Source organism: Cervus elaphus, chromosome 13 (genome assembly GCF_910594005.1).
Source record: "Cervus elaphus chromosome 13, mCerEla1.1, whole genome shotgun sequence".
Taxonomy (NCBI): domain Eukaryota; kingdom Metazoa; phylum Chordata; class Mammalia; order Artiodactyla; family Cervidae; genus Cervus; species Cervus elaphus.
The window spans coordinates 60,726,005-60,739,787 of record NC_057827.1 but is presented as its reverse complement, the minus strand read 5'-3'; the positions used below and the strand labels follow the sequence as shown (position 1 = coordinate 60,739,787).

Sequence of the window (13,783 nt, the reverse complement as noted above, 5' to 3'; positions counted from 1 at the left end):
GATTAATAATGTTAACTGGCCTATTACCTCTCCATAAACCAACCAGAGAACTGTACAAGAGCTAATCACATGCTCAGGGATGCCTTCCCTCACTTGGTTTTTAAAACTGCTTTGCTGAAACCCAATGGGGAGTTTGGGGTTTTTTGGGCATGAGCCACCCATTCCCCTTGCATGGCCCTGCCATAATCCCCAAACCCCATTTTGGTTTGTTTAAGCTCATTGTGCCTTGGGCACACAATCTTGCATTGGGTAACACAGAGAGGAGAGATAGGAAAAAACAGCCTCTTGGATTCAGTGTTGAGCTGCTAAATCACACTTCACCTGAAGCCAAATGACCTTTTTATTGTTCAGTTCAGCAAGCCAGTAAAGTCTCTTGAACTCTGAGCCAGTTATAACCAAGATTCTATTACTTATAACTACATAAGCCTTAAATAAACTAACACCTACTCCAAGCAGTCTTCCTAGATAACTACAATTACAATTAATGTCTGCCTTCTCTGTCTTCCATGTCATAAAGCTTGAATCTCTCAATGGATTACACACATTGTTTCATGTTATCAGTTAGTTATTGGTGGGTAACAAATGCCCCTGCCCTCAAATATTTATTTAGCTCATGATTCACTGAGCTAAATAGTAGTTCAGGCATGTGGTTTTCCTGGTCTCAGCTGGGCTCCCTCCTACACCTGCAGTCAGCAGTGGGCTGGCTTTGTGGATCTTAGCTGGATTCATTCCTTGTCTGGAAAAAAAGGGCTGACTCCTCCATTAGGTCTCTGTGTTGGCTTTCCTCCAGGCCAGCCCAGGTTCAGGGAGGGATAATAAATTCCAGCTCTCAGTGAGATGAGCTATACAGGTACACTGAAAGGTCACTGAAACACGGTCATTTCTGTCATTGACCACAGGTCCCTTAATGCCATCATATCTGTGCTTTCCCCAGACTGCCCACCAACACTGCACCTGTATGGAGTCTAAGCTCACATTACTTGCCACATGACGGGTCAATAAATTGAGAGACAGGTTGTTGGGGCAATGAAAAGAGACTTTATTCAGAACCAACAGACTGAGAAGATGGCAGTCAAGTGTCCCCCAAAAATCATCTTCCCAAGTTAGAATTCAGGCTTCTTTTATTCTAAAAGGAGAGGTGATGTGGCTGATTGTTGCAATCTTCTTGGTGCCTTTGTTCTTGGTACTATTCCCCTAGGTCTGGTCACAATGTTCCTATAAACCTCCAACGAAATGAATGTTATTCTCTATTCTGCAGCTTTTTAAAGAAGTGTTCTACCATTAAGAGCAGAGCCTGGAGAATGGGCTGTCCTGTGTATTTCAGGCTACAGGAAACATTCTTTTACAAAGGTGCAAGTAGGCATGACTAAGCACAGGCAACAGAGTACAGAAGTTAGAGCTAAAGAAATAGACCCAATGTGGAGTCAGGTTTGTTCAATGTGACACACACTGGGCAGAGAGGGATCCCACAAATCTACTGCAGCCATAGGATACTGGGATGGAGCCCTTGAGGCCAGCTAGAAGCTGCAGGAGTGAGCTGAAGCAGCATCTTAAGGAGACAGCCAGGTGGAGAAGGAGCAGGAGGGAAGACAGGTGTGAAGGCCAGAGTGGGGACTTGGGCTGGAGTCCTGGAGCCAAGAGGTTGGAATCAGAGACTCATGTTTAAGTGGAAGCAGGTCTTCCAGAACCTATTGTCGGTTATCCACATGGGCAGGGAGGTTGCAGGTGCCAAGTTAACACACACGGAGCCTGGCACTGAATCCAGGGCCAGGCACCCAGTGGGTCTTAGGAAGTGAGTGTTCTGCACTGACTAGCCTCTTGGGAGCCCCAGGGTGGGGAGACCTGTCTGTCCTTGCAGGTTCTGGGCAGTTTCACTTGGGGCCAGTGAATTGAGCTCTAGACAACAGAGACAACTCTCTGGAGAAATGCAGATTCTCTTCCCACCTGAAGCGCTCCAAAGGCCACCAGGCCAGGCAGACAGTGTTATTGATGAGTCATGAAACAGCCAGACCCAGAGTCTTAGGTGGGGAGGGGAGAGGATCAGTACTACCTGGGGATAAAGGGCTTGGTAACTGAGGGTCAGTGGCTCAAACTGACCCCAGGGCCAAGCCATTAGCTCCTCAGGCTGAGGTCTTTGAAGACATGTGGCCCAAGTTCCCATCTGAAGAGCAACAAACTGAGGCTCAAAGAGGAGACTATCTTCTCAGGGTCAAAACTGAGTGGCAGGACTGGGAACAGGCACGGCTTCCTGTTCTGGATTGGTGCTCATTCTTACAGAGTTTCTGCCTTATACCCAACACCTACAGGGCTCTGTAGGTGCCCTGCACCCTGCCTGGTGAACAAGAACACAGCACGGACACTTATTGAAGGTCACTACATCTCAACTTTATTTCTTATGATTCTTTGAAGAATTTGGGGAGGCAGGGGACTTGTCATTTGGGAGACTGACATCCTGATGCCCTGGAGGGTCACCTCCAGAATGGGAGCCACTTTCCATTTCAGTACTGGGTCCTCCTGGAGGAGCTGGAGGAATTCCACAACAAGGCCCCCAGAAGTGCCCCAGCAGATCCCAGGAGGATGTTGGATGGTGTGGAGAGGCCAGTTGCCCCTGGGGGAGAGGAGAAGGTTAGAGCACAAGAGGACAGGCAGGCCCAGCAGCCCCCGGCAAGACTGTGGGTGTCAGAGACCCCAGGACTGACTGGAGGCCCTAGACCCTGACATCCCACCCCTATTACCTCCTCTACTTCTGAGACCCCAGGATATCTGCTAGGGGAGGGGCTGCTGCACGTGGCTGCCCAAAGAGGAGACATGAACTCTGATGGTCAGTCCATCAGCGACAGGACAGATCCTCTGAGAAATGACAGGCTGCCCCTCTCTCCACTGCACTCAGCTGGGCCCAGGGAGGAGTGGGCACCTAACCAGGTTTTGTAGGGCTGATGAGGAATGCAGGCCTCCTGAGCGACACACCCCTCATCCCGCCACCCCACACCCAACCAAAAGAGGGAACAGTGACCAGGTCACAAAGGACCAGGGGGACACTGAGGACCACGAAGCTGGAAGAAGCCTGTCTGCTTCTTTAGCATCTGGATCAATCTTAGGCTGATTTGTTACCCCTCCCCCACTTCCTCCTGGGGAGACACTTACCCTTGGACTGGAGATTGGAGACCAGGCTGCCAGAGGGAACTCTGCCCCCATTGGCTCTGGCAGTTGATGACATCATATTGGCCGCGACGGAGGAGCGAGAGATTCCTGTTCTGGTGAAGCCCATGGTGTCCAGCAACTCAGGCACAGCCCTCACGGCCATGACTGTAAGGGCAGAGACATTCAGGGCTAGCTGCGGGGGACAGGCTCCCCAGACCTCCCTGACACCTTCCTGGGGGTTGAGGTGAGGGGTCCTCTTCACTCTCCTCAGACCACAGGGCCAGAGGCCAGGGAAGGCTGTAGGTATGGACACAACTGGATGGACGCCCACCCTGACACCCCATCCTCCTCCAAGAACCTGGAACCCAGGCCTGCTCGTGACTCTGCTTGCCTGTGACCCTGGAAGCTTCAGCAGTCCTCCCTGGGCTTTAGTTCGCCCTTTATGAAATAAAGTTGAAACAAGCAGGGGTCTTCAAATGCCCCCTTTTGGTGGGAAACTGGTGCCTTTCATGCAAGCTCAGGCCCACAGTATGAGGACAGAACTGCTCTTCTGAAAAGGTGCCGGGTGGAAGCTTCTGACCTCTGCCCTGAGGCCACCGGTGAGCATCCCCCAAGGGGCCCTACAGCTCCAGACGGTACAGGCATAGAACCTTCTGCAACCGGGAACCTTCTGTGTCTGCACCGTCCACACAGTGGACACATGTGGCCACTGAGCACTTGAGACTGTGGCTGGTGTGACAGAAATGTTTCATTTTCTTTAATTTTGGCCACCATATGGGAGGACCCTGGATGACTAGAGGGTTGTAGGCAGAGCAGTTCTGAGGAATCCACACAACTCAGCTCACACATTTCTTACAGTCATTTGGAAGGGCCCCTGGCACTGTTTTCTGGGAAGCAGTCATGGGTTCAGACAGATCTACCAACTTGCCTGGATCCCACAGTTTGCACTTGGGAGAAGCTGAGATTGGAAGTAGGTGTTATGAATGGGTTTCCTTCAGTTCCTTCTTAGCTAGGCTCTTGTTACCTCAAGAATTCTACCTCTGTTCCCTGTCCACCCCACCCCTACCCACCCAGGTCTTGGGGCTGAAGGCAATCTTGGACTTGGTCAAGGACGGGTGCTCCCAGGAGCCCAGGGACAGGGACAGATGGGGCCTTGAGCTTCTTCCCGAAGAGACTCACCTCCTCCAATCACAGCAGCCGCAGTCATGCCTGGAGACAGAAAGAACCCCCGTGAGTGCCCAGCACTGGCCTTCCCCTGGGTCTCTGCTGCTGTCCCAGCGGGAAGGGTTCCCTGGAGTTGGATGGGATCACAGGAGACAGCAGCCCTGGGTGGCTCTCTCTGCTTTTACAGTGAAGTCTGATTTTGCAGGAATCAGAGGAGGATGGACAAGAGTCCAGAGCTCTGTGATGCTTCAGATAGGGAGAGGAACCTGCCTTGAAAAGGTTTCATGCTGCTCTTTGAACTTAACACATTTTGGTATCATTTTCAAAAAAAAAAAAATCAAGAAAAGCATGCTACATTCTTGCAATGGAATAAATTTGACTATTCTGTCTGTTCATCTTCCAGACACCCTATGCCCATCCCAGGCTACAGCTGGAGTGGAAGCCCCCCATCCTCCAGGGCTCAGCCTACTTGTGACTTTCTGCAGGAAGCACCCCTTATTCCCCCATTAAAAGGTACCATGCTTCCTCTGCATGTTCTGCCTTGTGGCTGGAGCCCCTGACCACACTCGACAGAGCACGCCTGTACCACACTGAGTTGCTCAGAGCGCTCTGGTCTGGCAGGGGCTAGGGATTTTGGACAGCTGGGACAGTTTCAGAGATTTCAGGATCTGCGAGAATGAGCTCAGATAGCTCCCCATGAAAAAGAGTCTTGGTCCCAGGCAAGGGAGAGAAATTGCAAAAGCAGTCTCCATCCCTCAGTCATTTCTGGAAGGTTGTAGCTCCTGGCTCACCAGCATCTCTCCCCATCAGGACCCCTGACCTGTCTTGAGGGTTTCCGTTTCTGCACAGACGATGTTTTCAACAAACTGATCTTACAGTTCTCACCTCCTCACTTCCAAGGATCTTGGCTCCTATGCCACACACACCCAAGGTCATACCCGAGGCCAGGGGTTCCCAACCCCGATACTGGTCCCTGGCCTGTTAGGAGCCCAGTCGCACAGCAGGGGTTGAGCAGCAGGTGAGCCACTGAAGCTTCGTCTGTATTTACAGCCGCTCCCCCAGCTCGTATTAACACTTGAGCTCCACCTCCTGTCAGATCAGCAGCAGCATTAGATTCTCACAGGAGCTTGAACCCTTCTGTGAACTGTGCTTGTGATGGATTGATGTTGCCTACTCCTTATGAGAGTCTAATGCCTGATGCTCTGAGTTGCAGCTGAGGTGGGGAGTGGCTGCAAATACAGATGATCACTAACAGAAAGGTTCGACTGCACAGGGACCATAGTAAATGAATAGCTTACTGACTCATATAAAAACCCTTCTAGTGAGTGGCAAGTGACAATTAAGCTGCGTCTGGTGGCAGGCTTTAAGTCAGAATCCGACACTTATTTTAGTCCCCACATGTCCCACTCACTATTTTATTTACCACTTCCATCCTTGCCTCTTTCCTGCACTGCGCACTTGTCTTAGTCACGGTTTTGGTAAGCCCACAAGCTCACCCTTGACAAAATAAGTAGAAAAAATAGAACAAAATAAAAAGCAAACATTGCTGAAGGGTTTCTTTGAAAATGGAGAAAGACCCAATGATGAGACTGAAAAAGACTCTAAGATGGACAGTGAAGAGAAAGCTACATTGAAAAGAAAATACCAAGAGTGCTATTTAAAATACAAGCTCATTGCAGCAGGTGATTCACATTCTCCAAGCCTGCTTTGTATAGTACGTAGCGACCAGCTAATCAACGAAGTTTTGAAACCTTTAAAACTGCTTTGCCACATGGAGACCAAGCACCTTGCATTAAAAGACAAGCCTTTGGAGTTTTTCAAAAAAAAAAAAAATGTGAACATGAAGAACAGAAGCAATTACTGAAGGCCTTCACTTTATCAAATGTATGTGCACTGAGAACATCATTCTTAGTGATTAACCACATTGCTAAATCTAAGAAACTGTTTACTATTGGTGAAGAGTTGATCCTGCCTATTGCTAAGGTCATTTGTCATGAACTTTTAGGAGATTCTGAAGTTCAAAATCTGGCATGTGTTCCTCTTTCTGCTAGCACCATAACCAGACGAACTGATGAAACAGCAGACATATTGAGGCCAATTGTTAGAAAGGATTAATTGTGGTATGCAATCCAGGTTGGTGAATCTACCAATGTTGACCACAAGGCAACTTTACTTGTTTTTGTGCAATATATTTTTCAGGAGGATGTGCACGAGGATGTGTTATGTGCACTTTTCTTGCCAACCAACACCACAGCCACAAAACTATTCAAGTCTCTGAGTGACCACATATCAGGAAACCTGAACTGGTCATTTTGTGTCGGTACATGCACGGATGGAGTGGCTGCCATGACTGGATGATATTCTGGTTTTCACTATACTGGTCAAAGTGGTCACCTCTGAATGTGAGTCTACACACTGTCATCCATGGACAAATGCTGGCCAACTGAAAAATGTCACCTGAACTTAATGTTTTGGAGGAAGTGATGAAAAGTATCAACCGCATTAAAGTACGTGCCCTTAACTCACGTCTGTTCATGCAGCTCTGTGAGGAAATGGATGCAGAGCACAAATGTCTTCTCTTATACACAGAAATGAGACAGCTCTCTAAAGGTAGATCACTGGCCAGCAGTTTTGAGTTGTGAGAGCTGCTTCCAGGGATTTCTTTTAGAAAAACAGTCACCACTGGCAGCATATTTCATATTTTAGAAGGTGTCAAAAAACATCCTTACTTGTGTGACATATTCAACTTGCTCAATGAACTCAGTCTGACACTTCAGGGGAGAATGACAACTGTTCAAGTCACCAGGTAAAGTGGCTGCATTTAGAGCCAAGCTGGCATTATGCAGGCGATGAATGAACACTGGGAATTTTGACATGTTTCAAATATCAGCAGAGATTTAGAAAGAGACTCAGTCAGGGTCGTCTTTCTCCCAACTGGTGCATGATTCACTTATTTCAGCTTTCAAAAGAGTTTGAGCATTACTTCTCAACTGCAAAAGACCCCTGAACTGGGAAGGAATGGATCCCTCACCCATTTGTAAATAAGCCAGGTGAATTGACTTTGTGCCTGCTAGAAGAGAATCAGCTGCTTGAGATCACAAATAACAGTGGCCTTGAAAGTATGTGTGAGATGACTTCAAATCTCCATATGTTCTAGATTAAAATCAAGGCAGAATAGCTTGAGATTGCCACAAAAGCACTGAAAAGCCTGCTTCTCTTTCTCACATCCTATCTTTGTGAAGCAGGGTTTTCTGCAGTAACAGCAACCAAAGGGAGCTGACAGGGTAGACTGGACGTAAGTAAGACACTTCAGGTGTCTTTGTCTCCTGTCACCCTCAGATGGGACCATCTAGTCGCAGGAAAACATGCTCAGGGCTCCCATTGATTCTGCATTATGGTGAGTTGTATAATTATTTCACCACATATCACAATCCAATAATAATATAAATAAAGTGCACGATAAATACAGTGCTCTTGAATCATCCCCAAACCATCCTCCCCCTCCCTGCCCGTGGAAAAAGTATCTTCCCTGAAATGGGTCCTGGCACCAAAAAGGCTGGGGACTTGTGCCCTTGCTCACCACTATGGGAACAACTACCCATGTGTGCTAGTTCAATCTCAGTTAATTCCAATGAAATAAAACTTAAAACTCAGTTCCTGAATTGCATGGACCACTTCTCAAGTGCTCAATAGTTGCATCTGGCTAGTGGTGGTTCACCATACTGGATCACACAGGAAACACACTTACCATCACAGAAAGCATTACGGGAGAGTGCTGCCCTAGACCCGGTCACCAACAAAAAAATCCCTCTCTCTATGATCAATGACCAGCGCTCCCGTGGAGACTCTCACCTCCTCCTTTTACAGATTCTGACTCTAACACAGCCTTCACCATTTCATCAAACACAATGAGATTTTTCAGTCTCTGTCTAGGCAAACCCCAGCGATACTGTCGATCGGGTTACAGATCACCAAAGTAAAGGAAATATCATGTGAACTTTTTGGTTTTCAGTGCATATAAAAGTCATGTCTATATATAAGTGACATTTATGTGTAACTAGACTATACCCTAGTCTGCCAAGGGTGTGATAGCCTTGTGTCTAAAAAGACAATGTGTACATCTTAATTTAAAAATACTTCATTGCTAAAAATGTGAACCTCCACCTGCCAACTCTAAGTTGCTACAAATCTTCAACTTATAACAGCGCATGCCCATATTAGTTTCCTGAGGCTGCAGTAAGGAATTACCATGAACTGTGCTAATTCTCTCATGTTTTCTCCCAGTCAGAGATCCAAGATCACGGTGTAAACAGAGCCAGGGTTTCTCTGAAGGCTCTGAGGATCCTTCCTTATCTCTCTAGCATTGTTGTCTAGCTGTTGGTGACAATCTCTGGCTTGTGGCTGCATCTCTCCAACCTGTTTCTGGCTCTACCACTGCCATCCTGGTCACCATGACCTCTTGTTGTCCAAGACCAGGGATGGGGACAATACAGAGGATGTTGGCTGCTGGGTGCAGGGAAGAAGAATGAAGGTATTAAACCCCCTCCTTGCCCCCTGTGGCCCATGTTAAAGTCCACCTCTTCCATGAGCATGAAGGGGTCCCTGCATGATCAGGCCTCTGCTTCTATCCTAGGAAATCAATAGGAGCCACCTCCCTGCCTCCTGATGTTCAGTCTTTTGCCTGCCAAATCCAGGCACATTGTTAAGGACTCTGCCATCCAACACAGCTTCCAGAACCTGCCCTGAGCACACGTTCCCAGTCTTCCTCGGCCACTTCACCTACAGACTCTCAAGGGTGAGTTAGCTGCGCTCCTGCTGCCACAAAATTTCCTACAAGGCAGTATGGTTCTCTGAAATCTCTGCTGGATTTTGAGCTCTTTCAGGTCAAGGGCCAAGCCTCATTCACTGCTGCCTTCTCCTGTGCCAGGCACAGGCTTGGGATCAAGGAGGCACCGAAGGAGGAGTTCAGAGAAAGAAGTACTAATCTGAAGTGCACCTTTGGGTATCCTAAGTCATGCTATGGTCTGAATGTTTGTGTCCCCAGTAAATGATATATTGGAACCTAATGCCCAATATGATGATGTTAGGAGGTGGCCCTATGGGAGCTGATTAAGACTTGCAGGCAGAGCCCTCCTGGTTGAGATCAATTTCCTTATAAAAGAGATCCAAGAGAGTTCCTCTTTTCCTCCCAACATGGGAGGTTAATGCGAAAAGATGGTTGTTCTAGGACGTGAGCTCTCATCACACGCGGAGTCCACTGGTGCCTAGATCATGATTTCCCAGACTCCAGAACTGTGGAAAATAAGTTTCTGTTCTTTTTTTAAGCCATCCAATTTACAGCATTTTGTTACAGCAGCCCTAATTCACTAAGATAGGGCACAATCAACAGAGTGAAAAGGGAACCTACAGAATGGTAGAAAATATTGGCAAAACATGTATCTGTTTAGAGGTTCATATTCAGGATATAGTATAAACAATTCCTCCAACAACAGAAAACTTGATTTAAAATAATCTGATTTAAAAACGGGCAAATGTGGAGCACAACTGGAGGAAGCCCACAGGCAGCAGTGAAGACGCAGCGCAGACAAAAAAATAAAGAAAAATGTGGGCAAAGAATCAGAACAGACATTTCCCTAAAGACGGACAAATAGCCAACAAGAATAGAAAAATATACTTAATATCAGTAACCATTAGGAAATTCAAAGCAAAACTGCAACGAGATACCAGTCCACACCCATCAGGAAAGCCTGTATATAAAAAAAACAAAAACGAAAAACAACGAGTGTTGGTTAGGGTGTGGAGAAACTGGAACATTTGCGCACTGTTGGCAGGAATGTAAAATGGTGCAGCAAACATGGAAAACAGTGTGACGGTTCCTGAAAAAATTAAAAATAGAAATCCGTATAAGCCAGCAATCCCATTTCTGGATGTAGATCCAAAGAAATTGAAAACAGCGTCTTGAAGAGATATTTGCACCCCACGTTCATAGCAGCAGTAATCACAGTTGCCAAGAGGAAGCAAACTAAGTGTCGATCAGCAGATGAATGGATCATTACCATGTGGTATAGATACCCGAGAAGATATCATTCATCTTTAAATAGGAACTTCTGACATATGAGGAACCTTGGAACCTTATGCTAACTAAAATAAACATGTCAGAAAATAACAGATGCTGTATGATTCCACTCACATGGAAATTAGATTAGATTAGTTGAGCAAAAAGACAGACGGAACTGTGGTTGCCAGGAAGTGGCAGGAGGAAAACAGTAGTTAATGTTTAATTGAGTTTCAGTATGAGGAGATGAAAAGAGTTCTGAAGATTGGAGGCACAGTAATATGAATATGGTTAACACTGTTCAAGAGCCGACTCACTGGAAAAGACCCTGATGCTGTGAAAGACTGAGGGCAGGAGGAGAAGGGGGTGACAGAGGATGAGATGGTTGACTGGCATTACCAACCCAATGGACATGAGTTTGAGCAAACTCCAGGAGATAGTGAAGGACAGTGAAGCCTGGCATGCTGCAGTCCATGGGATTGCAGAGTCAGACACGACTTAGTGACTGAACAACAAAAAACAACAATTCAGTTTATGCTAACAAACGGTTGTGTTTGTTAGTCACTCAGTCCAGTTCACTCTTTCTGACTGCATGAATCGTAGCCCGACAGGCTCCTCTGCCCATGGAATTCTCCAGGCAGGAATAATGGAGTGGGCAGCCACTTCCTTCTTCAGGGGATCTTCCCAACCCATGGATCGAACCCAGGTCTCCCGCACTGCAGACAGATTATTTGACATATGAGCCACCAGGGAAGCCCTGTTGTTTTGGTAAATTTCATGCCATGTGTATTCTGAAATGACTTTTAAAAATCTCTATGACTTTTGCTGCTGTGGCCCTAGGCTGGCCCCACATTAGAGGTGAGACCGCTTTCGGAGGGTGTGTTCTGGGAGGACATTAGTGACCAGGCCCTGGGGCACCAAGGGAGGAGCGCAAATGGGGAAATGAAACTTACCTGCCTTGGTTGCAGTGGGGTAACAGGGCAGGCATGGGCAGTGAAATTTAACCAGGAAAGCATCATGCCCGAGCCTGCGCCAGGTGGCTGTCAGGCATCTAACCTGTGCAGCACCTCTGCCCCACCTAATTGGAGGTGACCTGGTTCTGAGAGACCCGTAAGAGTGAGCTCATCCTACCCCTATGCTTAAAAACAAACCTATGAAGGCCCAGAGAGGGCAAGTGACTAGCCCTGGGTCACTCAGCAAGTCAGAGGCAGAATTAAATCCTGAAGTATGGTTCCTCTGATTCTAGAGCATCATTTATTTCTTCTCCTGTATACACTGTAGCTTTTTTCTGACAGTGTGTTGGAGAGATTCCATCAGGAAGACTGTTCTGACACTGACAATTTAGCAGGTTGAGCTGAGAAATGGTTGTGGGATGAGGATCCGTATGTAGACTGGTGCTCAGAGACCCGTTACCTGCATAATGGTAGAAATTGCTGTCTTCCGACTGGGGTGGATCTCTGGGGTAGGAGCCAGAGCCATCTGCACCCTGATGTGGCCTCTGTGGTGGCTTCCAAAGAGAAGAGCCATCAGAGGCCTGACTGCTTGACTGGGAAGGTTCTTCTTCCTCTGGAAGAAAGAAATAATGGGGGAGCACACAGCGGGGCAGGCAGCTGTGGGACCAGACCCCACACAGCACCCTCCACCCTTTCCTGAAGCTCCCAGGATCTCTGATGCAGGGAGGGGACCTCAGAGGAAGCTGCAGTATCAAGGGTGCTTGGAGGTGAACCAGGGAGAAGACAGAGAGAGGGAGGCCCAGCACCAGTGGAGAGCTGGGGTTCCTGACTGCACAGAGCAGGAGGCTGAGGACCAGGGGGGAAGAGACTTGATGGGGCCCAGAGCACCAGGGGTGGCAGCACCAGGACAGAACCCAGACCCCCTCTGCCCACGTCTAGGAACCCCAAGCTCTGGGCCACCCCACCCTCGGGAGCTTTCCCAAGGGCACTCACCTTCCGACAGTAATTCTCGCAGGAGGTGGCCCAAAGCACCGCCTTTCCCGCTCTCTATGGCTTTAGCTGACATCCTGGAGGCAGTGTGGGAACACTAGTTATGGAGCCAAGGTCACCACTGTCTTTCTGAGAAACAGAGTGTGGAGTTAAAACTGCTCTGCCTGATTCAGGGCTTCCCTGATAACTCAGCTGGTAAAGAATCCTCCCGCAATGCAGGAGACCTGGGTTCCATTCCTGGGTTACGAAGATCCCCTGGAGGAGAGAAAGGCTAGCCACTCCAGTATGCTGGCCTGGAGAATTCCATGGACTGTATAGTCCATGGGAAGAGTCACAAAGAGTCGGACATAACTGAATGACTTTCAGGGGGACACCTATCTGCCGTTCCAGCCCTGCCCTCTGTCCCATTGAAGCCTAAGTCACTTCCAGCCCACCCCCTTAATCTGCTCAGACCACACTTTTGAAGTTAATAATGACTTTGCTTGGCTCCCTGATCTCCAGAGTCCTGGCCACCTCTAATACCCCATCTCTGTCCCCTGCTCACTGCCCACCTGGTTGAAGTCTCAGGGCTTCATAGTAACCCGGGCCATGACAAGACCAGAGGTTCCCAACATCTCATGGTAAAGGTGGACTCAAGCCCCCTCCCCACACTCAGCTCTGGTCACAGGGACAGCAGTCCTGATGGAAGTGGAGAGGGAGGCTGAGAGTGGAGGCCCTTTGCTCCTCCCCTCCCCATCTCCCAGGCCCCCACTTACCCTGCTTAATAGTTGTTGGGGATCGAAGAATAGTGTGTGAAAGGCTGCATGTAGTGAGGCTGTTGAGAACTCCAGCCGGCTAAATAGTCCCTCCCTGGGTGACGTCTGACCCCAAGAGTCCAAGGAGGAGGTGAGTCACCCTCATTCCAGGCTTGGTGCCAGGGAGACCTCACCTTTGCATGCTAATGGGAGGACGCGGGGTGGGGCTTCTGAAGGAGCACTGCTTTCCCTCTCAGATTCCCCTTCTTGGAATCTTTATAAAACTCACCTGCAATTCTTGTGAACTTTCTTTTCCCTGCCCTCCACGATTTGCGAGTTTACAGGACAAACCATTTTTCCTTGGCTGACAAATGGCACAGAGCCCTAATCTCATATCTGTAATAACTGAGGAGGCAGTGTGGGTTGATGGTCAAGAGCACCATCTCTGACCAGTGCCTGGGGAGGAGTCTGTAGTTGTGACTAAGTGAGTGAATTCCCCTTGGTGTGCCTTACTTTGGTGACACATTGGCATTCACAGGATAGGTGGTATTACTACATGTACTTCTTTTTGTCCCTTGACGTGTGGAAGTATTAGTCATTCCGTCATGTCCGACTCTTTGTGACCCCAAGACTGTACGCTGCGAGGCTCCTCTGTCCATGAAACTCTCCAGGTAAGAGTACTGGAGTGGGTACCCTATTTCCAGGGGATCTGCCTGACACAGGAATGAACCAGTGTCTCCTGCATT

General features: G+C 48.2%; 1 protein-coding gene across 2 annotated transcripts; it reads right to left on the bottom strand.

Annotated features, from left to right (window-relative positions):
- Positions 1-2,363: 2,363 nt before the first annotated feature.
- On the bottom strand, positions 2,364-13,159 carry LOC122706236 (interferon alpha-inducible protein 27-like protein 2). Of its 2 annotated transcripts, none has more exons than XM_043921313.1 (6): positions 13,059-13,159; positions 12,307-12,428; positions 11,774-11,926; positions 4,321-4,350; positions 3,145-3,306; positions 2,364-2,608 (listed from the first exon to the last, which is right to left on the bottom strand). In XM_043921313.1, the coding sequence occupies exons 2-6, from the start codon at positions 12,377-12,379 to the stop codon at positions 2,499-2,501; spliced, it is 528 nt and encodes a 175-aa protein (XP_043777248.1). In that variant the 5' UTR covers positions 12,380-12,428; positions 13,059-13,159; the 3' UTR covers positions 2,364-2,498. The 2 variants fall into 2 exon arrangements, with proteins under 2 accessions (XP_043777248.1, XP_043777247.1); XM_043921312.1 differs by having other exon boundaries at positions 12,307-12,432; positions 13,059-13,155.
- Between the last annotated feature and the right edge of the window lie 624 nt (positions 13,160-13,783).

Excerpts from the sequence above, each read along its gene's own strand:
- LOC122706236 (XM_043921313.1), bottom strand. The coding sequence starts at position 12,379 with ATGTCAGCTAAAGCCATAGAGAGCGGGAAAGGCGGTGCTTTGGGCCAC. Across the intron at positions 11,927-12,306 it reads GCGAGAATTACTGTCGGAAG|AGGAAGAAGAACCTTCCCAG; the intron begins GTGAGTGCCCTT and ends TCTTTCTTCCAG. Across the intron at positions 3,307-4,320 it reads GGCTGCTGTGATTGGAGGAG|TCATGGCCGTGAGGGCTGTG; the intron begins GTGAGTCTCTTC and ends CTGCCCTTACAG.